Source organism: Chrysochloris asiatica, unplaced genomic scaffold (genome assembly GCF_000296735.1).
Source record: "Chrysochloris asiatica unplaced genomic scaffold, ChrAsi1.0 scaffold00032, whole genome shotgun sequence".
In the NCBI taxonomy this organism is placed as follows: Eukaryota; Metazoa; Chordata; class Mammalia; order Afrosoricida; family Chrysochloridae; genus Chrysochloris; species Chrysochloris asiatica.
Window position 1 is genome coordinate 20272744 of NW_006408550.1, and position 25580 is coordinate 20298323.

Below are 25580 nucleotides of genomic sequence, written 5' to 3' on the forward strand. Positions count from 1 at the left end.
CTTCTACTCAACAACTCTGGGTACCTCATACCTCTGAATCAATAAGCAAAACAGGGAGCTGCTGTACTAGCTGGGGTAATTGATCTTGACTATCAAGGGGAAAATCTGCTGCTACGTAGGATAAACACCGGAATGGTAAACACAGAGTAAGCAGTTCAAACCCACCAGCCACTTATTGGAAACTCTATACAGGGTTGCTATCAGTTGGAACCAACTAGACATCACACAACAACATGACACAATGTTGCTAAGGAAGAGTATGTATGGAATACAGGAAATACTTTAAGGAGCCTCTTAATACTACCATGCCCTTTGTCAAGGGAAAACAGCAACCCAACTCATATAGGACTCTGAATGACCCAGACCTTACCAGACAAAGAACCATGAGCAGCTGGCATGCTTTCTAAGAGGCAAAGAGAATATTGAATGGAAAGTGGACGAAGGAATTCTTCCTCAATACTGTAACAGCATTTCCGACAAGGGTAGGGAAATCATATTCTAAGTAATTTTAGCCCTGGCAAAAATTTTGCTTTCTGTCCCTGGGATATTAAGCTCTCATGGTCCAGATGTCTCTGTTCCAGAGAAGCCATAAAATAATTCTATCACGTAGGAAGCTACAACTTCCACTTGGTCACTTTGGGTATATTATATGTCTGAATCAACAAGTGAAGAAGGGAGTTACTGTTTAAATTACAGGTGAAGAAACTCGGAGAGTATGGCATTATATCAAAGTAAGTGAAATCCAGAAACTAAGCTGGAATCCAGGTAGTGTGGCCTTTATAGTCTATGCTCCTAACTACCATGGAACATCCATCTCCTTTTGCAAGCTTTGTTTCTAATTTTGTAACGATGGAAACAACCTTGCCTGAAGGACTTTGATTTTTATTTATTAACATTTAATTTTGTATTGTGTTTTGGATAAAAACTTACCCTACAAATTAGGTTCTCATTGAACAATTTCTACACATAGCATTCATTGACATTGGTTTTGTTTTTCATAATGTGTCAACATTCTGATTATTCCCATTCTGGTTCTGGGTTTAGTAATCTAGTTTCCTGGTCCTCCCTTATCTTCACATTTTTGTTCTAGGGTAAATGTTTACCATTTAGTTTCATTTAGATGATTATTTACAGGAGCACAGTTCTTATGGGTGGTATTACTTTATGAGCCAATTTCTTATTTGTCTGAAAGAAAACCTCTGGGAGTGGTTTGAATTCCAAATTTAAATAGTATCCTAGGGTAACAGTCTCAGAGGTTCCTCTAATCTCTGCTGGTTTAGTAAGTCCGGTCATTTTTTGGTAATTTGAGCTTTGTTTTACATTTTTCTGCTATTCTTTTGGGGACCATCTACTGTGTCCTGGTGAGAACTGTCAGTAGTAATAGCTGGGCACCAAGATAGGTGAGACCATGGTCTGTATAGACTATTAGTCCTATAGACTAGTTCCTTGTTTGAATCTTTGATTTTCTTCTTTCTCTTTTGCTCTAGACATGGAGAGACTAATAAGTGTATTTTAGGTGGCTTGCTGTTAAACTTTCAAGACCCCAGATGCCATTCGCCGAACTAGGACATAGAACATTATCTTCATGAACTATATTGTGCGAGATGACCAACTTGCCCCACAAGACTATGGTTCTAAACCCTCCCAAACTAGTAAACTAGTCTCCTAGACATGTTAGTTTATATCAAGGAAGTATCCATAAATGTGCCTGACTATGTATTTTATTTTATATATAAATATATATGTAGTACACATAAACACTTATATGCCTACAGATGCACTAATACATATACATTTTAGAATCATAAATGACTTCATTTGTATTTACATGTAGTGTTGTTGTTTTTGTTAAGTGTTGTTGAGTCAATTCTGACTCATAGGAATCCTGTATCTTTTTTCTGTGAAACAACTGGTGGGCTCAGACAGCTGACCTTGTGATCAACAGTCCAGTGCTTATCTAACAGAGTCATTGTGCTTACAGGCTTCTGGTGTGGTGCTGTGGGATAAGGCCCTGAACTGTTAAACACAGTTTGAACCACAAGGTCAGCAGTTCAAACTCACCAGCCACTCCCTGAAAATCCTATATTGGATCATTATGAGTTGGAACCAACTTGATGGTGTTTAACAACAACAAATATATATATATATATACAGATATCTATGTAGCCATACACATATTTTAGTTCTTATTACTCTTGCTGCAAAATTACATATATTGTAGCATTTGAAACATTGTCCATTATTCTTGTGTATTTCTTAGTGTCATTTACTTTGTCATCATTTAAATTTTCTGATTTCACCTTTTTGGTATTGTTTTTTCCATCACTAAATGTAATGAGTATCTATTGTCTAGAAACAGTGATTCTCCCTCCTTCTCCCTCCCATCCCTGACAACCCCCAAAGAATGTTGGGTTTTTTATATTCATACCCAGCCTTGTATTTTTATTATAGTGAGATCATACAATATTTGTTCATTTGTCTTTGGCTTATTTCACTTAGCATAATGTCCATCAGGTTCATCCCACATTATATTTTGAGACTGCATCATTATTCCTTATGGTTGCATAATATTCCACTATATGGATATACCACAATTTGTTTATCCATTCATGTGTTGATAGACACTCAGGCTGTTTCTACCATTTTTGCTATTGTGAAAATGCTGCCGAGAACATCAGTGTGCCTACAGGACCATGATTTTGAGTTACAGTGCAGTGCAACTATGGGTATTGTCTTATTGTAGATTTCTTTTCTTTTTTGCTTGAAAAAGATTAGATTTGAAAGTGTCTTTTCAAGGGAAAGGAAGGAAAATTTCATAAAATCTTTCAGAGCTGTAGAAACCACTTAGGAGAGAATCAGATATCACACAGGAAGAGCAGACACATATAACATGCAATGCTTACTTTGAAAAAAGTGTAGACCAACCCGGAGCAAATCCAGGATCTCGGCTAAACCATAGCAAGGCCATTACAATGAAGAGGATCAGAGTCACAATTTCTTGATACCTGTGGGAAAATTCCAGCCCTGTCACATCATATTTTCTCAGCCAGAACACTTGTATAACTTTGCTAAGCTATTATCAGGAATGATCTTAGCAGAACCCTGAACATGTTAAAACAAGAAGCTCCAATACAATAAGATCATCAGGGTTTCTACCAAAGGCTACTCTGTGGGTCCTTCTGCTTCTGTTCATTCTACCTGGCAATTTTTAGCTAGAAGACAGCATGTATTTTGTCATGCGAAGTTATAGTAAACAAAATTAGTATACTTGGGGCTCCTATCAAGTGTTATAAACACATTACTGACAATAATGTGTTTATTTGCATTTAAGTAATTACTTGAAGTATAAACAGCTCATTGTGTGTGTGCATGGATGTGTGTGTTTGTGTATCTTACCTGATTGGGCCAAGTTTTTTATATTCTTGTTTAATCACTTCAGCACAAGCTTTTTCTTTGACTGTTTTGGTTTTGCCACATTTGAACATCTCCTTCAAACTAAGAAAGAAAAAATAAGCCTGTTAAGCATAAGGTCTTATCAATACTATTTCCTTCTACAAAAGATATTCCAGTGCAAGCTTCATAAAATATGAATCTCCCAGCGAACAACAGAAATATGTGCTTTTTCTCTATACCTCTGGGGAGCACAATGGCCCCATAAGATAAGCACTGGACTCAAGGTCTTTTCAGGTTTTGCCTGGTTTGCTCCATTTTCAATGCTCAGAGCCTCCCTCCGACCCCCTCCATATTTTGTACTACTCGGTGTGGCCCTGTAGGATCAGCACAAAACTGCGAAACGCAGAATCGACAGTTCAAGCCCATCAGCTGCTCCTTGGAAACCCTATAACAGGGTCGCTGTGAATCAGAACTGAGTCAACAGCACTTAACAACACTCACCTCTAAGTTAACACTTTATTGTACACTCTTGTTTGTTAATTGTTGAATGTGTATAGGTTTTATCTCACTAATCAATAAATTATTTGAGGGCCAGGACAATGTAATAGATGTTTCCTCTGGCCCGGTATCTCTAGACCACTGGCATATATGGTAATCACTGGTTGACTGATGGATTCCCTAGTACCTTTGGCAAACTGATGACACTATTAACTGTCAGATGGGTCACTTCTCACCAAATGTGCTGAACTCTGAGGCAGGGAAGTCACATCTATTGATCAGGATCAAGTCCAAGCTAGGTCACCTCTCACAACACAAACTGACCTCATTACATTTATTTTTCCTCAAACTTCTTGACCCATTATGTCCTTCTTGCATCTACTAGATAATTTTCCAGCTTATGTGCCACAATAATGACCAGTCTCTGTTGCTTGTTTTACTAATTTTTCTGTCATCAAGTCCAAGATCTTCAGAATTTTGAAGTTTCTGTGAAGCACTGCTCTAGATTGATAAATAATCCTTCTAGAAGAAGAACTAAAAGGGAAAATCCCTCTGGATGAACTCGTGGAATTCTTAAGTACAGCTTAGTCTCATTGCTGTTGTTAAGTGTTGTCAAGCCAACTCTAACTCATAGTGACTCTGTGTAAGGTTTCTCATGAGCAGCTAGGGGGTTTGAACTGCCACCCTTGGAGTTAGCAGTCCAATGCTTACTCTACAGCACCACACCAAGATTCCATTTGTTGTTGTTGTTGTTGTTAAGTGCTGTTGAGTCGGCTCTGACCTATAGTGACCCTGTATAGGGTTTCTGAGGAGCAGTGTATATTATACGCTGTGTGTGTGTTGTTGTTGTTAAGTGCCATTGAGTCAGTTTTGACCCATGGCAACCCTGTACAGGGTTTGCAAGAAGTGATTGGTGAGGTTGAACCACCAACCTTGTAGTTCAAATGGCTATGTAGTCTGGTACACTAACCCACAGTGCCACACCAGGACTCCTATATTATATATAGGTTTCAAATTGCCGAGATAAGTATACATGCATACATTTGAGGGAGTAAGTAGGAACATTGGAGTGGTTGTGCACATACATCAATTACTGAAAATAATTAGATGGTTAATGTTGCGCTGAAAATCAATAAGGTAATACTTAATTTTATAATCTCGATTAGCTAACTAATGCCAATCTTGAAATTTTACCATTGTCACAACACAAATACTGCTAGCATAAAATACTGCATGGGCCACATTGAGAACCTTTTGTAGACCAAAGAAGTACAGGTAAAGAAAGCAGTAAGACTCTCTTTAGAAAAGGTTTTCTCTCTGGTCAACTGCAGATATACCTTGTCACATTGGTTGCAGACAATAAACTGTTAAAAGCAAACTGGCTTTGCTACAAATGAAGGTTAATGCCTCCACACAGGAGCTGCTGGGCCATATGACAATACGTCAACCTCTCCATTTAAATAAATTCAGTGGCACTGATAGATGAGCTTCTCTTCCCAAGTATGTTGGGGTCATTTATAATGGGGACGTAAACTCAGCCAGCACACTACTCGGAATGTATGAGGGCCTGCCAGGGGACGAGCTGATTATTTTTGCTTGTCGATCCAAAATCTCTGGAGGTGAAGACCCTGGCCGAATGAAAGGACACTGAAAAATTAGCTGGAGCATGGGAGTGTGTGGTGTCTATCTAATCGTGGACAATCGGGGGACTGTTAAAACTGCCACTGATCAGGATTTATGGGCTTGGCATAATATATGCACTTCACAGGATTTTTTTTTTTTTCTCATAGAGAACACAGTTTAATACACCTGTCCTTTATCTTCCTAATTTTTCCTTTTTAAGTAGCAGGTCATTGTAAAGTAATGGCAATGATTGCATACGTATTTTGGGAAGTCATCATATAGACCCACAAAGAAGAAAACAACTGAGTCTGGACTGGATGCTCTCTCTACTGTCTTGGGATTCCTGTCCCATGTATCCTGCATTGCTTTCTATTCAATCCAATAGGCCCCCAAAGGCTTGGGTTCCCAGGGAAGAGCACTTAGGATGCAGTTGGCTTACACCCAGTGATGCCCACCTGCTGAAGTCAGGGGCATTCCACACATTGGTTTCAGCAGGAGGACAGTCACATGCTGCTTCCACAGTCTGGAGAAACAGATTTTTTTAAAAAAAAAAGCTTCAACACCATCTCTCCACTACTAAGGAATCGAAACCCTTCTGGAGAAAATCCAGGAAGAGGCATTGAGTGAGGATGTCAGTCTTTATGTGACTGGACTTGAAAAATGTGCTCACATGTCCTGGAAACAACAAATCACAGCAGTGTTTTATTTTTCAAAGGAAATAACAAATCGCTGCCTTCAGCCTCACTGGGTTGGAAGCTAGTATGCTTTTTCATTCCTAGGTCTTTGAAATTATTAAAATATAATCTTATAAAAATGATGAATTTGAATTGTCATTCTTGTTTTGTTGTCAGATAAAAAGCATCCTCAAGGTTTAATATGTAGCTATTACCTTTTGGGGGTTTTTTGAGTGTTACTGTGTGAACTGAAAATGGAATGCTTCATTTTAGATTTTGCAGGTGAGTCATCTGCAGTTCTAAATGCTGACTCTCATCGAAGTTATGGAACTCATTGGTACTTGTGAACCACCAGCTTCAGTCCCAGACAAGGTAATATTTAGAATTCTCCTCAAATCATATATATTTGATATTTTAGGGCACAATTATTCTTTACCCATCAGAGTTACACATTGGTTAGTTACACATTCTGATGACACTGAGAGTGTGTCAGGTGTTGAACTGGATCACACACCTGGCCTACGAGGAGCCCTGGTCTCCGGATTCTTAACCCATTCCTGTTTTGATAGACTGCACCCTCAATTCTATATTTTGTTTTCTCAAGGTAACATCAGATTTGGTGCTGGCACGAAACTGCAAGTTGATGTAATTCAATTGTTTAAGAAAAGCTCCATGTTAAGTCAAATGGAGAAGAAAAAGTTCTTAAAATGCCACCTTAACAGATGGGGCTGGGTCTTATCCGAATGCATTTCTTATATCTTTGATGCCCAATTCCCAACACCTTATTGCTTTAGAATGCAGAGAAGACCCACATGGACCATAATGAGATTCCAACTTGTCTTTAGCACCTATCTTAGTGTGTGTCGGTTTTGTGGGTAAGAGAATGCCAGATGCGAAGGAGCCCTAGGTTAGGAGCTGAGAACCTGGAGTCTACGAACCCAAACCATCTGCCATCAAGTTGATTCCAACTCATGATGATCCATGTGTGTCACTGTAGAATTATGCTCCATGGAATTTTCAGTGGCTGAGTTTTTGGGAAGTAGATTGCTAGAACTTTCTACCAAGGTACCCCTGGATGGACACAAACCTCCAATCGTTAGTAACTAAGCATAGTAAATGTTTGCACCACTGACCACAAGAACTGCAAGGTCAGCAGTTCAAAACTCACCAGTGGCTCCTCAGAAACCCTTTACAGCATTGCTGTGAGTTGGAATCTGACTCGATGGCACCTAACAGCAACAACATACATATGTATAATAATAACCAGCTAATATATATATGTGTCTATTTGGAGTTCCAGTGTGGTGCTGTAGGATAAGCACTGGACTTCTAAGGCTAGTGACTCATGCCCACTAGTTGTTCCTCTGAAACACTTTACAGCATTGCTATGAGTTGGAATCTGACTCAATGGCCCCTAACAACAACAGCATATATATTATATATATACTTACTTGAATCCCAGGAAAAGCCACTGAAGCCAGATCCAGGACAAAAGGAGAATAATAAGGGCAGCTGGGAAGGAAAGCATAAACCATGATCCAAAGTTGATACATTGGCAATCAGGATACCGCCTGGGCAAAAAATACAAAGTGTTCACAGGAGTGACGGACGGAAGCCTTTGCTATGGCTATTGAGAGGGTGTAGGGCCAGATCCTTAGATGCTGCCAGCCAAGGAGGAATTCCTGGAACATGTTCACCACTAAGTGTTGTTGTTGGTGTTGGGTGCCATCGAGTCTGTACTGACCCATAGCAACCTTATGCATGGCAGAATGAAACACTGCCCAATCCTGGGTCAACCTCATTACTGTTGCCACACTTGAGTCCATCAATGCTGCCACTTGGCCAATCCATCTCGTTGGGGATCTTCCTCTTTTTCTTTGACCCTCCACCTTACCAAACATGATATCCTTCTCCAGCGACTGGTCCTAATTACTTTTTATTTTGGCTCTGTAACTACATTATTGTTGTATCCTATAAATGCAAAATTAAACACAACTCACCTGTAAAATCTAAAACAAACCATTTAATTTTCAGTTCATACAGTAATATTCCAAAAACAGAAAGGGGAACAGCTATATATTAAATCTTGAGATGTTTTTGTTTGTTTCTTTAGCTTTGTTTCCTGTGTCCACTCCACCAAAAATGTTTTCTGGGGAAAAAATTCTAGCACAATGCCTGAGATTCATTAAATGCACAAGAACTAGATGTGTGTCTGGGGTGTGTTTTGTTATTATTACTTAAACTATCAGTATTGTTGTTGTTGTTAGATGCCATTGAGTTGGTACTGACTCATAGTGACCCTATGCACAACAGAATGAAACACTACCCGATCCTGGGCCAACCTCACAATTGTTGCCATGCTTGAGCTCATTGATGCTGCAACTTGGCCAATCCATCTCACTGGGGGTCTTCCTCTTTTTCTATGACCCTCCACCTTACCAAACATGATATCCTTCTCCAGTGACTGGTCCCTCCTCACAGTATGTCCGAAGTATGAGAGACGAAGTTTGGCCATCCTAGCCTCCAAGGAGCACTCTGGTTGCTCTTCTTCCAACACAGATCTGTTGGTTCTTTTGGCAGCCCATGGCACTTTCAATATTCTCCTCCAACACCATAACTCAAAAGCATCAATTCTTCTATGGTCTTCCTTATTCACTGTCCAGCTTTCATATGCATATGAGGTTATTGAAAATACCATGGCTTGGGTCAGGCACACCTTAGTGCTCAAGCTGACATCTTTGTTCTTCATCACTTTAAAAAGCTCTTGTGCAGCAGATTTGCCTAATGCAATATGTTGCTTGATTTCTTGGTTGAATATAGGAATGAGTAAAGATGAATAGCAAATTTGGGAAGAGGTGAAAATAGACTTAACTAGACTGGATGCCTGGTCCCATGTCACACCGGAAGTTGGCATCCTACACATCTATGCAACTCTAATCCATATTGTCTCTCCTAACTGTTGTCCCCTCTGTTTCTTCTGTCCAAAGCAATTACAACCATCTTACCAGGAATGTGCTACCCTGTTCTTCTTAGAATTAGACAGTGGGTTGAAGCTCAGTTACCTGGGATATGGACAGATAGAAGTAATACAAAGTCCCATGGAAAAACATGAACTTTACCTCTCTTCCCCCTGGTTTTCAGCTTTTTATCTCACAGCTCACAAAACAATGTAAAAAGGCCAAATACATGTACAGTTTCATTGATAACCTGACATTCATAACTTAAAATATAGTCTAAATACAAAATAAATTCTCAAATAGTTACTCATTTTATGACTATGTCAAAACAAAAGGAAATTTGAGAGTTATCTTTAATATATATTTCTATCCTTAAAGCAGTAACACAAAGATACAGTTTGAAACGTAAAACAACAACAACAACAACAACAACAACAACAACAAAAAAATATATATATATATATAGAGAGAGAGAGAGAGGCTTGCATTTTGTCATGTAAAAGCAACCAAATTAATAAATGAAATATTTCATGCTAGATATGTGAGTATAAGCCAAATATATGTGTTTCAGATGGTTCCTTCTTGTATTTTAGGATACATTCCAAAGTGATTGGTATGTATTGAACTGTGTCTCCCAAAATGTGTGTTGAAATTCTTTGCCCTGTATTGGTGAATGTGACCTTTTTTGGGGAATAAGGTCTTTCTGTGAAGGTGGTATCAGTGAAGCCAAGCAGAAGTAGCATGGATCTTAATCCTAATCTCTTCTGGTTGGTGATTTGTAAACGGGGTGGGGGTGGGGGGAACACAGAGAGAAAGCAACATGCAGGGGAAAGGCATCAAGAGAAGATGAATCTACAACAGCACAAAATTGCTCAGTCGCTAGAAGCTAGGAGAAAGCTCTTCTCTCAGACTCCGCAGAAGGAATCAACATGGCCAAATGCCTTGATTTGGATTTCCAGCCTCCACAATTTTCAGAAAATGAATTTCTGTTCTTTAAAGTCAGCCATTTTGTGTTATTTTGTTATGTCATGCTTAGGAAACTGAGACTGTCATACAAAGACTTTTTAAAAGACAATAATCACAGGTTTTCAAAACTCTAGATTTATAATGCTGTCTGTAGTTTTATTTGAGATTATAAAAATGGACTGATCTTCCTGAACCCTCCAGTTATTACGAGAAACCTGAGAATAATTTTCATCTACCTTGCAGAGAGTCAAAGCTTAGCTTACATACTTATACAATTAGAAAGTGACAAATGATAAATAAGAAATACTAGGGAATATATAGAACCGGATAAACAGAAAAATGCTTTATCATGGTCAAGAGCTTCTACTGTGGGAATTTCTGCTCACTGTAAAAAAAAAAAAAAAAAAAAGTTTGTTGTCTTCAGTAAGAAAGTGAAATAACAGGGGGGAAATGCTTAAACATATTACCCATCAATTTAGTAGACTTGAAACCGAGGATGATCTATGTTATTTTGTTCACCCTAAAGACACTTAGAAATGCTACTTGTATTTGGTTCAGGATGATGCCCCCAAACCCAATTTAATTTTCCAGCGTTTGTAGTTCCTACCTTGAAATCAGGTTTGGTGTTCTCTCTACTCTCTGGAGAGAAGCCTGTAAGGTTTGTCTGATTCAACAGGGACTTTTCAAACTTTTTGCCTGAAGGGACACTTCGTTTAGAAAGATAGAAATCTGAAAGAACTAAAATGTATTCTTTTTTATCTTTTTCCTTCAGTAATAAGGAAATACATAAATACCACAAAGGATGGTGATACCAACTGGCACATAATACAGAAATGATAATATCTAGTCTGGATACATTTATACATACCTAGACTAAGTACTTTGAGTAAACAATGCCGTATTTATTCTAAGGGAGTAGTCCCACTGTGTTATTCCTTTTTCCACTTCCTCATATCCCAGAAGACTCCTTGGGTATCGCCAATTATGAATGCACTCAGCTTCTAACCAAAAGATTCGAAGCTCTAGTCCACGCACAAGTACCTTGAGTAAAATTCTGGTGACCTACTTCTCAAAACCCAGTCACTGAAAACTCTATGGACCCCAGTTGTTCTCTGACACACATGGGGTCACCGTGAGTCAAAATCACTCAACAGCAACTGGTACATAACACAGAACTGCAACTCTCTGTCTAGAGCAAATACAGTTTTCTTCCATGATGGACAGTGCTAAGCACACCTAACTCTAGTGCATCCTTTTCTTTCCCTAACAACATGTTTGGCTGTCTATCATGTGCCAAAAATTCTTCTAGCTGCTGAGGATACAGTGGATGAAATGGACATTGTCCACGTGCTCATGAAGTTAAACAGATAAGCATATAACAAAATAGAAAGTAAAGTTGGAAAAAAAACGTAATGGAAGTTTACTAGGGGGAGGGATCTATTTTACAGCAGAAAAACTGATGTTTTAGAGGCACTCTCAATGGAAAGAAGGAGGCAGCCACTTCACATCACTTAAGAACAGTATTCTAGGCAGAGTGAACAGCAGGTACAAAGACTCTAAGGTAGGAATGAGTCTTGCATAGTTGAGGATCAGACAGAAGGACTGTGTGGCTGCAGATAGTCAAGCAAGGTAACAGTGATGTGAAATAAAGTCTAAGAAGCAGTTAACAGGAATCAGATCATATATTATCTTATAGGCATTAGTAAGAAATTTGGATTGTATTTTCAAGTGGGAACTTAGTTTCAGAGGGTGCAGTGGAAGATAGAATTTCTACTGAGCAGTTTCCAACTTGTCTAGATAGGGCTGATGAAAGGAGATGGGGATAAGACTCTTGTGGTTCAATAGTGAATAATTGCTATCAGGACTGATTGTGAGGGCTGCAAATGTAAAGGTAGATGTTTTGTAACAAAATGAGGGGAGTGGCTGATCTTGCAGTCCAGGAATGGAGGACCCTGGGACCATCAGGGGAGAAGAGCAGATTGCAGGACCCTATCCAGAGAAGCAGCGACACCAGAGGTGGAGGCAGAGATGATGACATGGAAAGATGGAGTGGCTGGGAACTCTAGACTTAAGGAGGGAGAGGGGCTTTGTGTTGGTGGCCAGGGGAAGGCTTGCAGGGTATACCCTTTGGTTGTTTGTCTTAAAAATGCAATAAGAAGTAATTGGAACATAGTACATAAGATAATGACATGACCAAATTTGTTATTTACATAAAACATGATGACTTCTGGGTAAAGTCTCAGAAGTAAAGCATCAAGAATGAAAACCAGACTATAGCAGGCCAAATTCTAAGACATCTCACTGGATCCCTGCTCCCTAGTGTACGTGCCTTATGTAATCCCCTCCCATTCACTGTCATCTCCCCACGTCATCGTCTCTGCCTCCATCCCTGGCATCACTGCTTCTCTGGGTAGGGTTCCATTCTCTGCTCCTCTCCCTTGATGGACCCAGGGACCTCTGCTCCTATATTGCAAAGTTAATTACTTCCCTCCCTTTGCCACAAAACGTGTACCTTTACTTTTCCAGCCCTTACAATCAGTCCTGAAAACAATTATTCACCATTGTATCGCAAGAGACCTATCCGCATCTCCTTTCATCAGCCCCAACTAGACAGAATGGATACTACTCAGTGGAGATTCTACCTTGCTCCATACCCTCTGGATCTAGGTTCCCTCTTGAAAGCTGATAAGCCAGTCACTTCTTGCCTCTGTAGCCGCCCCCCCCATTCTTGGTAGCCAATGTCCAAGTTGCCCATCCCTGCCCTCTCCATGTGTGAAGGGGGTGGGAATGATCATCACAGTGAAGATTTGTTCCCTCTTTTGAGTTACTGCCTCCATAGGTGTATGTCAAGTTCATAAAATTGTATCAGATTATTCTTTTTTCCCTCTTCTTTCTTCTTCTGGTTGAGCTCTGATCATCCAGTCATTGCAGCAAGGTCAAGTAGGTATTATCTGCAAGTGTGGGTATACTTATGCATATGCCCTCTCTTCTTATCAGCTGGATGCTTCACTCTCCACTGTAGTCCTCTGTGGCTATGTCACTGACTCTGAGTCCAAGAGTCCCCTGGACTTGCCACACTGCTAGCCAACCAGGTCTCCATCTGAGTTCACAGGAGTCTATTGAGCGTTGTAGGGCTCAGCTTGCAGCTTCATTGCTGTTTTTCCCTCACTTCCCTTATCAATGTCGAACGTGGTCACCAATCAGAGCATGTTTTCCCATTGAGTCTTAGAAGGGGGTTTGCCCTGAGGGGGACCCAACCATTTGCCTTGATGTCTTCTGGGCGAGCCATTTGCAATAAACAATATTCTTTTCAATGGAGAAAAGATTGAAGTTGTCAAGGACTTCAATCTTCTTGGATCAGCTATCAACACTCACGGAAGCAGCAGTCAAGAAATCAAATGACATATTGCATTAGGCAAATCTGCGGCACAAGAGCTTTTTAAAGTGTTGAAGAGCAAAGATGTCAGAAAGAACGCTTCCCCCTTGAGCTGGCACTCTGAATTCAGACTTCTAGTCCCTTAAACTGTGAGAGAATAAACTTGTTTGTTAAAAAGCCATCAAACTGTGGTATTTCTATTATAACATCTCTAGATAACTAAGATGATTGGGGAAATCTGCTACAAAAGACCTCTGTAAAGTATTACACCAAAGACTAAAGTGCACCTGAACCCAGCTATAGTACTTTCAATTGCCTAATGAATGTAGAATTGTAATGGTTTTAATGTGCTCTGTATAGAAAGCCAGATGGAGACTATTTCCTGACAGACTTTATTTTTCACATTTTCCAAAAAAATTCAAAACAGTATCTTGCACATTGTCAGTCCTCAACAGGTATGTATTAATTGATTGAGTGACTAAACGGTCTGCTTATATTTGCACTGAATAAATGTTATTCTTAGTTTTCTTGAGTGAAAAAGGCTTTAAACGAATACAATCTCTGGTGGCACTGGAATATTAACCACAAGGCTGGCAGTTCAAGTTCAGAAGCCACTCTGTGGGAGAAAGATGAAGCTTTCTGCATCCTTAAAATTTTACAGGCTCAGAAACCCTATACAGGTTTGCTATGAGTCAGAATCTACTTAATGACAGTGTGGGGATTAAGTTATATAAAGATAGAGCTATCCCACTTTCTTTATAAAATCTCAATGTCTTCTTTTCCATCATTCATTTATAAGATGGCGGATTTCACTAAATATCAATGGTAAGAAGTTATTGACTCTAAGATTTCATGCACCCTTGGGAGCTGAGTTGTTGATGTTAAGTGCCACTGAGTACGTTCTGACTCATAGAAACCCTGAAGAGGGTGTCCAAAGACCAGTTGGTGGGTTTGAACCACCAACTTTGTGGCTGGCAGTCTAGTGTTGATCCTAGAATGCTATATAATCCTATAAATTTATCATTAATATCAATTTAAAAGATGAAGTGTCAAGAAGAAAAGGTGGTCTTCTTGGAGTTGATTTGAAAATAAAGGGCAATTGCTTTCCAACTCCAGTTATTTGAACAAAGAATTAGCAATCAATCTGATGTTTTAGGTTTCAAATTTGTTTCTAATTGAAATAGCATATATTAAGTTCCACTGTTGTTTTTAAATGTCATTGCATTTTGTAAAGTTAAAATATACAAAAACACTAACTAAATATCTAGGTTATGTTATTTTATAAGGTCAACATCTATGGAAACAATTGCTAAAGAACTATGTGATTTAACAATGTCAATGATATTATTTTATGTGAGGTTGCTTTTTATCTTATAGTCCACTTCTATTAAAAGGGGAGTCTTCTTTGGCCAAATTCCCATCTTTAGGGCAATTAAATGATTAGACAATTTGAGAAAGCAATTACTGAAATACTTTGCTACAATGCTTCCACCTGTTATTACAAGTGGATAAATGTCTGTGTAGGAAAACAAAGCCAAGGAGCAAAGTCAATATGGCTTACTTAAACTATATTGGGGGATTATACAGGGATGGTGGAAAACAGCAGATCTCTAAATCCAACAAGGATTAAACAACAAGAATTTGGTCTAAATGTCAGTAAAAGAGGTTTACAGGAGAAGACTGACATGTGAACTCTCTCTGGAGAATTCATGGGAAAGAATAAAAGATTTTCATAAATCACAATACACTTCCTGTCTGGAATTGGGGATTTTTGGAAGTTCCCAAATTATGGATCAAATGTTTTTCCAAAATTTCTGTCTAAGCACACATGATGGATGTATACTCATTGAAATAGTAAGCACACATGGCATCGTGTTGTTCCTAAAGTATTTTACCAGTATTCTACTGTATACACACGTTTCCAGTCTTTCTAGAATAAGGATCTACGTTCTTGTGAGTCCTGGAATTCTTGGAGAAATTTATGCATGCACAACATTTCACAAATAGTTTTATAAAGTCCACAGAGTCAGTGTATCTGCTTCCTGAATGTAGCTGTTCTATCTCTGGACCCCGATTTCTCTATCAAAGAAACTTAAATCCTGTCCCTGAACTTCTTAAACATGGATGCCTTCTTGGAACTCTGATAATGATCTGCCCCAGTAGGATTGGAAAATATACTTGGACTCTAAGCTTGAGCTTTCATATAAAAGTATGGACATTCAAACTACTGTTTCACTGGTTCCTACAGAATCTCAAACATTTTTACATAATTGCCTCATTTAATTTTCACAGTCATTCTAAGAACCATGTCTGCTTTGCATTAAAAATAAAAAAAAAGGTCTTTTTGAATTCCATTTCCAAGTCTTCTGTAATCAACATCTCAGTTTACCATTCAACAAAATTCAAATACCACCCCCAAAGTCTTCCTTACTGTGCTATGAAAATAATCCATTTTCACTTTAGATAACTACCATTTGCTATACAAATTATAAGGAACAATATCTTCCCTGTTTGATTAGATGGGCTGTTAGCAATTACCCCCTCTGAACTAACCTGAAACATTTGTAGGCACCTGTTGTTGCTGTTAAGTGCCATTGAATCAGTTCCAACTCATAGCAACCCTGGATAAGATTTCAGAGGAGTGACTGGTGGATGTGAATTGCTGACTTTGCAGTTAGCAAACCAGTACTTAACCCTACAGCATTACACCAGGATTCCTTGTTAATTCACTATGTACTGCATCTTTAGCTTTCTTAGTCCTAAAAGAGAAAGCCCCTAACACCTACCAACATCCTAATGGGAGACAAAGGAGAGTGAACTCAACATAGCATCTCTAGCCTTGGATCCTCTGCATCAGGTACGACTAATTGCTATAAGTTGTGTGCCATCCATTCAGGAAATCAGTAATCTAAAACTTTCACTTACGTATTGAAATGCTCAGTGAAGATCAAGTTGGTGGAGGTGCCAGTGATCGTGGTCAGGCCACCAATTGTAGAAGAGTAAGCAATACACAAGCACATAAGCTTACACATCATGTGGTCTCTCTTTGTTCTATATTTGGTTCTTGTAACTGAGACCTGTTATACACAAAAATGGACTATTAGAACAGTTGTATTTCTAGTCATAGCAAACCAGAATAGCATTTATTTATATTTTCAATATTTCTATTTAGGAAATCTCACATTAAACTGATTTAATGAATATTGATCTACCAGCCCTCCAAACAGCTGTCTCCCACCCAGACTTCTCTTTCTGCACCCATATACCCAATTGCCTATTCAACATAACTTTAGTATCTTAAATACAACTCCAACTCAAAAATGTTGAAAACGAAACTTCTATATCCTTCCTTAAACCTCTTCATTATCACCTATACAATTTAATGGCATCACCCTCACCACAATGACAAACATCTCTAGTGGACTTTTTGTTGGTGTTAAGTGCCACAGAGTTGGTTCCAACTCATAGCAACCATGTATATAGGGTTTCCAAGGATCAGCTGGTGGGTTTGAACTGTCAACCTTTTGGTTAGCAGTCCAATGCTTATCCTACAGTGCCTCACCAAGATTCCAAGGCCTTAGTATGTAAAAAACAACACTCTTCACTCCTATTTATTAAAATCATATAAAAACTTCAAGTTTACTTAATTCTTGCAACACAATGATGTTGGTACTATTATTATCAGCATTTGGCACTTGAAAATATAATATTGTTGTTGTTAAGTGCCGTCGAGTCGGTTTCGACCCATAGAGACCCTGAATAGGGTTTCTGAGGCTTTAAATCTTTACGGGAGCAGATCGCCTCATCTTTCTCCCGCTGAGCAGCTGGTAGTTTCGAACGCTGACCTTCCGGTTCGCAGCCCGATTCGTAACCACTACCCTACCAGAGCTCCTTTGAAAATACAATATACAAAGTGGTTAAAAGAACTGCCCAAGATCATGGAGCAGGTTTGGATTCTGAAACCATGTATTCTTAAGAGTCCTGGTGTGGCGCTGAGGGTTAATGCGCTGTACTTGAAGTTCGGTGGTTCAGGCTCACCAGCCACTCCTTGGAAACCCTATACAGGGTTGCTATGGGTCAGAACTGACTCAACGGCACTTAAGAACAACAACATTCATTAAGAGGTCACACTCTTAGTTACTATAGTATCTTACTTGTCCTCTTTGAAAAAATTTCTTCCTTATCCACCGAATCTTGTCAGTTTGTTTCATTAAATATGACTGTACTCTCTTCCATCTCTGCTGAAGCTGTTTTAATTTAAGTTCACATTATCTCTGTCCTGAGTTACTGTAATCATCTCTTTATAGCTTGCTCAAGTCTTGCCTCTTTTAGATATATTCTACATGCTGAAGGCTTCTTAGGCAATCCAGAAGTATTTAAAAATGTAAGGAGACTTGACAGCACTGTAAGATGAGCACTTGACTTCTAGTCACAAGGTAAGCAGTTCAAACCCACCAGACATTGCTCAGGAGAAAGATGACATGTTCTGCTCCCATAAAGACTCCACGGCACGTAACTACCGCCACCAAAGACTTATAGCCTCAGACACGCTATACAGGAACGCTATCTCACTGTGAGATGGAACTGACTTGACAAAGCAGAACAACAGCAACATTGAATTATGTACATACAGAAAAGCTATTCTATTTCGTTCAAATAGATAAGCCAGCTGTCTGACTCTGGTGCCAAGAGATCTTGTTGAGAAAGCACGATAAGAAAAAAAAATTACTACTCACTAATGTCACTGTAAACGAGCTCTGGTAGCGTAGTGGTTACTAATCGGGCTGCGAACCACAAGGTCAACAGTTCGAAACTACCAGCTGTTCCGCGGGAGAAAGATGAGGCTGTCTGCTCCCGTAAAGATTTATAGCCTCGGGAACCTTGTTCAGGGTCGCTATGGGTCCGAACCGACTCAATGGCACTTAACAACAACAACAACAACAAAAGTCACTGTGGAGACTGGTAGGGTGCTGCAGGATAACGCACGGGACCCCAAGGTTGGTTTGAACCACAAGTTTGGTGGTCCAAACCCACCAGCCGCTCCTTGGAAACTCTATACAGGGTTTTTATGAGTCAGAACCGACTTGACAACACATAACAAAAACAAAGTCACCATGGATGTGACAGTGACATTTAGCATGGCAGAGGTAAGGCACATTGGACTGTAATTTATCTTTTACTTCCTAGTTCACTTAAAGGCCACCCTGTAGGGGTATCTACTCAGCATATAAAGTAGTTTACAAATGTCTCCTTTGGTTTATATTTTCCACATAGAAATCATTTGTATAGTTTTATATGTTGTTGTTGCTAAGTGCCATAAAGTCAGTTCTGACTCATAGTGACCCTGTGTAGAGTTTTCAAGGAGTGGTTGGTGAGCTTGAACCACGTACTTTGTAGTTAGCAGTCCAGTGCTTATCTTACAATATCAAACCAGAATTCAATTTTTTCATATATGTGTATGCTACGATTTTATTGAAAATGTAAAATGTTAGTGTATAGAGATAAACTGGCAAAATATATTGAAAAAGGTGTGATGATTTTGCTTAATGAATTATTCTCTATGGTGTCTATTGAAGACACTTTCTAACATAAACCAGAAAGTGATGTGTAATTTAGATATGTAATTTGGGTGTGATTAAATTAATGGTAAGAAAGGAAACTTAAAATCATGATGGGCGTATAATTTCTTACTAAAGCATTTAAACTTTCAAAAATAAAGGAATAGATTCCATATAAAAATACAACTGAAAATACATAGCTAGATATGAACAATGATTGAAATGCATTGTCCAATATAAAACAACTAAAATTAAAAAATTATTAATATATTTACCTTGCTTTGTCCCTCATGGATTATCCAGACATTTTTAATGCATATTTTAATACTACTACACATAGATTGATGTTTATGTAATTATCACAGATGATTTATAAAGACATTAAAATTCAAGGTAAATGTAATTACTGAATATTTAGTCAAACATTCAGTAGCAGAATCCTGATCAAAAAGGGGAAATGCAGAATAGAATTTCAAACTCTCTTGAAATCCAGGTTTCTGGAGCCATGGAGGTTGAATGAACCCCCCTAACTACTGGTCTGAGAGAATCTTTAAGCCTTAAACCAAAAATATCCTGTTCGCAAAACCAAACAATAGGTTAGCTAAACCACTAGAGGATGTCTGTCTTGAGCATTGAGCTATTTTAGGATGGCACTGTGGGTTGATGTGCTGGACTGCAAGGTTGTTTTGAACCACAATATCAGTGGTTCAAGTTTACCAGCCACTCCTCAGAAACTCTATACAGGGTCACTATGAGTCAGAACTGACTCAAGGGCACTTAACAATAACAACATGTGAGATCAAAATGATTGTAGTAATTACAAAAGTAGATAGGGACCTTGGGGGACAGTGAGTTTATGTTAACCGAGGAAGGAACAACTCAGCGCAGTGAGTTTATGTTAATGGGGGAAGGCAACTTGAAGAAACTAGGGAGTAAACTAGCTTTTACTTTTCAGTAAAACTTTTCAGAGAAAACTTTCTTGTGGTAGGAGAACAAAAGACATTGTTATGATGAAAAAGTATTTGTAGTATATTAGATGAAAAGAGATGTGAAATTAAATATAGAGTTATATAATCTTTAAATATATAATATACATAGAAAGTCCTAAAAATAAGGCAGAAATGAAATACATCAAAATACTAACAATGGCTATCTCTCAGTCATGGGATTATTTGAGGGGCTTCAAAAAGTTCATGCACAAAATTAATTGTTCCTCAATTTCATTTGTCCACAAAGTTTTCAAAGCCCCATTGTAGGTGATTTTGCTTCCTTCTTGATACTTTTTATTTATAATAATAATTTTTTTTCATATAGGAGAATCAGACTATTGCAGAAGACAGGTATTAACAAATTATCTTGTGTAAAGTCACATTTTTCGTAAGAGTCAAATGAGTGTCAAGTATAACATAACTGACCATTGCAGAGTAGAGAAGGAATGAGTGTGAGATCGCTCTCAATGATCTTCTCCTTGACCATCGTGCTTTCAGCACACATCCATTTTTTCCTTCTGGGAGTTTCTCACTTATAGAGCTAAGACTACCTTTAATTACAGTTCATATTGCCTTTACTCTCACAATTCTAGCCAACTGTGTTTTTAATGAATCCTAATTCTTTCAAAAATGAGTTATTCCAACAATTCTTTCAAAAACGAGTTCTTTCAAGTTATTCTAAGTTTTTATATGTATGCTTCTACATCATACAAATAAATTTAAATTTGCCTGATGAGAACATGACCAAATGTAGCATCCTATGACCAACAGGGTGATAATATCACAGGATGTTTGTTGCATTTGGTCATGTCCTAGTCAGAAATTCTTTCATTTATTTGAACGATGTATAAGTATACATACAAATACTATCACCCTGGTGGTGCTAAATTGACATTTCAGAACAGAAATCCCATAGCTCACTATTGCCACCTCGTGGCAGTGATTGAAGATTTCAGGGGCAAGTTACAAATTTCCAAGTCTGGATGGTAAAAATGCAAATATGAATTAGCACGGCTAACCTGGTGAATAATGAAAGTGCCATTGGCTGCCAAAAGAACCAATATATCCATTTTGGAAGAAGTGCAGCCAAAGTGCTCCATGGAGGCCAAGACGGCCAAACTTCGTCTCTCATACTTCAGGCATATTGTCAGGAGGGACCAGTTGCTGGAGAAGGATATCATGTTTGGTTAAGGTGGAGGGTCAGAGAAAAAGAGGAAGACCCCCAACAAGATGGTTTGGCCAAGTGGCAGCATAGATGGACTCAAGCGGGGCAACAATAGTGAGGTTGGCCCAGGATCGGGCAGTGTTTCGTTCTACTGTGCTTAGGGTCACTATGAGTCAGTACTGACTCGATGGCACCTAACAACAACAACAACAATGATCTGGTGGTCTCCAGAGGGATATACAAGATAAACATTGAGATTGATGGGTTATGAAAGATTAGGGTTTATTTTTATATTTAAATAATTATGCAAGGCTAAATGCAAAAATTAATAGTTCTGGCCAACTACATTATACTTGCCAAAGATACCAGTTTCAAATCTTCAAGATACTTTTGATACTCATTTGCACATATACTAATAATCATATTCATATGTTGTTAAGTGCTGTCCAGTAAGTTGCAATTTATAGCTACCCTTTTTAGAGTTTTGAAGGAGTAGCTGATGAGTTTGAACTGCTGACCTTGTGGTTATCCTACAGCTCTGCACCAGGACTAGCTCTTAATTTCTCATTTGTAGACATTAGTACTAAATTTACATTATGTTACATGATGAGAATTTAACTTTCTTTCATAGCTTCCTCAACTAAAAACTCTCCATTTGCCAGTATCCTTCCACTCTGACTGTATCCAACTTTTGTTTAGCACATAGTTCCATGTTTCAGCACTTGGTCTAGAGCTCTAGGCAGAGAGGAGCAATATAACATACTGTAATTGCTTTTCCTTTTCTGTACTCCTTTTCCCTTTGAAATTAATAAACATCTTTTGTACTCCTCCCTCAGTCCTAGCACTGGACTGCTAACTAGTCAGGAGTTCAAATCCACCAGTCACTCCTTGCAAACCCTATACGGGGTCATTCTGAGTTGGAACTGACTCAATGGCACTTAACAATACCAACAAATCAGCCCCCAAATATTCCCTGACTGTTCAGATCTCCTCTCAGCACACTCAAATAATAGAATTTCTAATCCACATTGAAGAGTCTATCAATTTCATTGTCCTGGTGACATCCCTGCAGAGCTTTCCTATCTGTCATAACTCTAGTCATTTGTTCTCCAATTCTGCAAAAAGCCATCTGCTTAGTCTATCCTCTAATTTCATGGATAACTTGGCTGGATATTAAAGTAAAGTTTGGAAATAAATGTTACTAAAAACATTAAAAGCAATTTCTATTGTCTCTGAGTTTCCAGTATTGCTATGAAGAAGTCTACAGTCATTCATATTTTTAATCCTTTTTAAGGAATCCAGTTTTATCCCGTTTCCTCCCTTTTGGGAAGATTTTAGGATCTTCTCTTCTTCTCTAGTATTTTTGAATCTCACAGTGATGTATCCTGTAGGGGGTCTGTTTCTATCCATAGTGCCTGACACTCAGTGGAGCTTTTAATTGTGAAAATTATGTTTTTTCATTATGGAAATATTTTGAGGTGTTTTCTTTCTAATGTATCTATTTTTTTTCTTTCTAAAACTCTCATATTTCCTTATTATTTTCAACATAATTTATGAAGTAAAATTTCTACTGAGATATTTATATTATTTCATGCTTATAGACTTTAAATTTTACATATTTATAGTTTACATTTATCTTAAATGTATCTATTTTATATTTCTGTCTTCCACTATTATTCTGCGGATGCAATTTCTTTGCCTACTTCCCAAATATATGTGATGGTTTCTTGTGTTTGTGTCACATTGCCGTTTCTGTGACCTATAAGTTGCTTTTGTCTTTTTAGATTTCTCTGTGATGCCCAAGGCTTTCTTCAGATATCTAGTAACTTTTGGTTGCTTATATTTGGTGGTGTTGGTTATGTGCCATGGAGTCGGAACCGACTCATACAGGGTTTCTGAGGCTGTAAATCTTTACGGGAGCAGAAAGCCTCATCTTTCTCCTGCAGAACAGCTGATAGTTTTGAACTTAAGGTTCACAGCATGATTCGTGACCACTATACTACCAGAGCTCCTTTGCTTATATTTAAGGCAGTGAAAATCTGGTTGAAGACTGAACACACATCTTTTGGGATTTGGTGTTGATGGTGGGCTTCAATAAATGTTGATTGGGTCTTTTTTTGTTTGTTTGTTTGTTTAGCAAAGCCTGGTGTCAATATGTTCACACCTTTTGTCTGGACTGAATGTTTTCCCCAGAAAGAAACTTCTGCTCTCCAGGCCTGCTTAAACCTGGAAGGTTTTAGCCTCACTACCAAGGTTAGGAGTCCTGGTGTGGCACTGTGGGTTAATGTGTCAGACTGCAAAGTCATTTGAACTGCAAGGTCGGTGGTTCAAGCTCACCAGCTGCTCCTTGGAAACCCTCTACAGGGTTGCTATGGGTCGGAATCAACTCAATGGCACTTAACAACAACAACCAAGGTTAGTTGAGTGTGGAGTCATGGTGTGGCGCTGCAGGATAATTCACTGGATCACAAGGTCGGTCTGAACTGCAAGGTCAGCAGTTCAAACTCACCAGCAGATCTCCAGAAATCATATGCAGGGTCTTTCTGAGTCAGAACCAACTTTATGGCACTTAACAACAACCACCAAAGCTAGTGAAGGTAGAAGGCATGGTTCTCAACTTTCAGCATGTACACTTCCATAGACTATTCCCTCCTGTTTTCATTGTGACACTGCCCCCAACCCTGAACTCGGCTGGGTCTCCTTACCCTCTATTTTACCGTATCTATAGAATGCATTTCTGTGTGGTACAGGAAGAGCAGTTGTATTTATGTGGAGCTGGGGAAGAAATTTGGGGACTTAGCTACTTATTAAGCAACATTTCATGCATCCCCACTTTTCATCATTTTAAAAACCTTCAGGGATTCTGCTATGCAAATTGGAATGCTTGTTGGCTTTCCAAATTTCTGATTTGGGATTCAACTTTTGTGAAATAACTGAGTCATTTTGCACTCATCTTTTTGCTTTTCCGCTTCCAAAATCATTTTGTAGTCAATTCCTTTATTAATATTTCTATAATTGTTAATTGTGGATTAATGATTTTAAGAGTCTAGCTTTTGAAACTCAGGATAGAGTAGAGGAAAAGGGTCCTATTCGGTCTGCTACATTTTATAGAAGATCCAATATTTATCTTTTTGCCTAACAAACAATACATTAATTTATCTTACCAATAATTAATGTAGGAGTCCTGGTGATGCACTGTGGGCTAATGCATCATACTGCAAAGTCATTTGAATTACAAGGTTGGTGGTTCAAGCTCTCCAGCTGCTCCTTGGAAACACTATACAGGGTTGCTATGGGTTGAAATTGACTTGACAGCACTTAAAAACAATGATTAGTGTACAGTTGGATATTGGTACCTACATGGTCTGTAATGCTGGTGGGAAATATATTCACAGGGCTCAGCAGAAGCCCACCGTGCACAGAGTTGTTGGTAGTGCGGCCCTGGCTCTTGGCATACCTAGTTTGCATGTGTCAGGTAAAGTGGATAAAAGACTATGATATCTATTTATAATTAAACTAGTCCTCTCATAATGTGCAGAGTCTTTGGGTTTCACTGTAAGATAAGCACTGAACTTCTAACAGCAAGATCAGTAGTTCAAACCCACGAGCCACCCTTGGAAACCCTATACAGGATTGTTATGAGTCAGAATACACTCGATGGCACGTAACAACAACAACTCATAATGTGCATGTGTCTTTAAGTTATTTCTGTAAGCAAACAATCTCTGTAGCGAAACTATAAAGATCACACATATGAAAAATAAAAATATTAGAGGGATCCTTCCCCTCCTCTCGGTATGAGTCCTTCATGACAATCTAGTAAATATTTACACAATACAACTGAAAAATGTCTCATTTTTAAAGGTTTTATATTGTCTATAATTAATAAGGATTTCTGGTGTGGCACTGTGGAATAAAGCACCGGACAGCAAGGTTGGTTTGAACCACGAGGTTAGTGGTTCAAAGTCACCAGCCACTCCTTGGAAACCCTATATAGGGTCACTATGAGTCGGAACTGACTCAACAGCACTTACCAACAATAAGAACAACAACATAGTTATGAAAAAGGAGCACTGGTGGCCCTGTAGGATAAGCCCTGGACTATTAGTCACAATGCTGGCAGTTCAAACCCACCATCTGCTCTGCAGGAGGCAAGATGAGGCTTTCTGCACCTGTGAAGATTTATAGCCTCAAAAACCCTAAACAGAGTCGCTGTGAGTTGGAACCAATTCTACAGTACCTATGTAGTTAACACGCAGTGTAGTTAATGAAAAGGCATCCTGGTGACATTGCAAGATAAGCACTGAACTGTTAGCCACAAGATCAGCAGTTCAAACCTACCCAGCACTCTGCAGGAGAAAGATGCGTCTGTTTGTCCCCA

General features: G+C 38.7%; 1 protein-coding gene across 1 annotated transcript in view; it reads right to left on the reverse strand.

The window, feature by feature from the left end:
- The window catches only part of SLC13A1 (solute carrier family 13 (sodium/sulfate symporter), member 1), a 114943-nt gene that overhangs the window by 21810 nt on the left and 67553 nt on the right, over positions 1 to 25580 (reverse strand). Inside the window, exons 7-10 of the mRNA XM_006859331.1 lie at positions 16413 to 16564; positions 7640 to 7759; positions 3397 to 3495; positions 2904 to 3005 (exon numbers count right to left, since the gene is read on the reverse strand). Coding sequence (XP_006859393.1) covers positions 2904 to 3005; positions 3397 to 3495; positions 7640 to 7759; positions 16413 to 16564 — 473 coding nt within the window. The remainder of the gene's footprint in view (positions 1 to 2903; positions 3006 to 3396; positions 3496 to 7639; positions 7760 to 16412; positions 16565 to 25580) is intronic.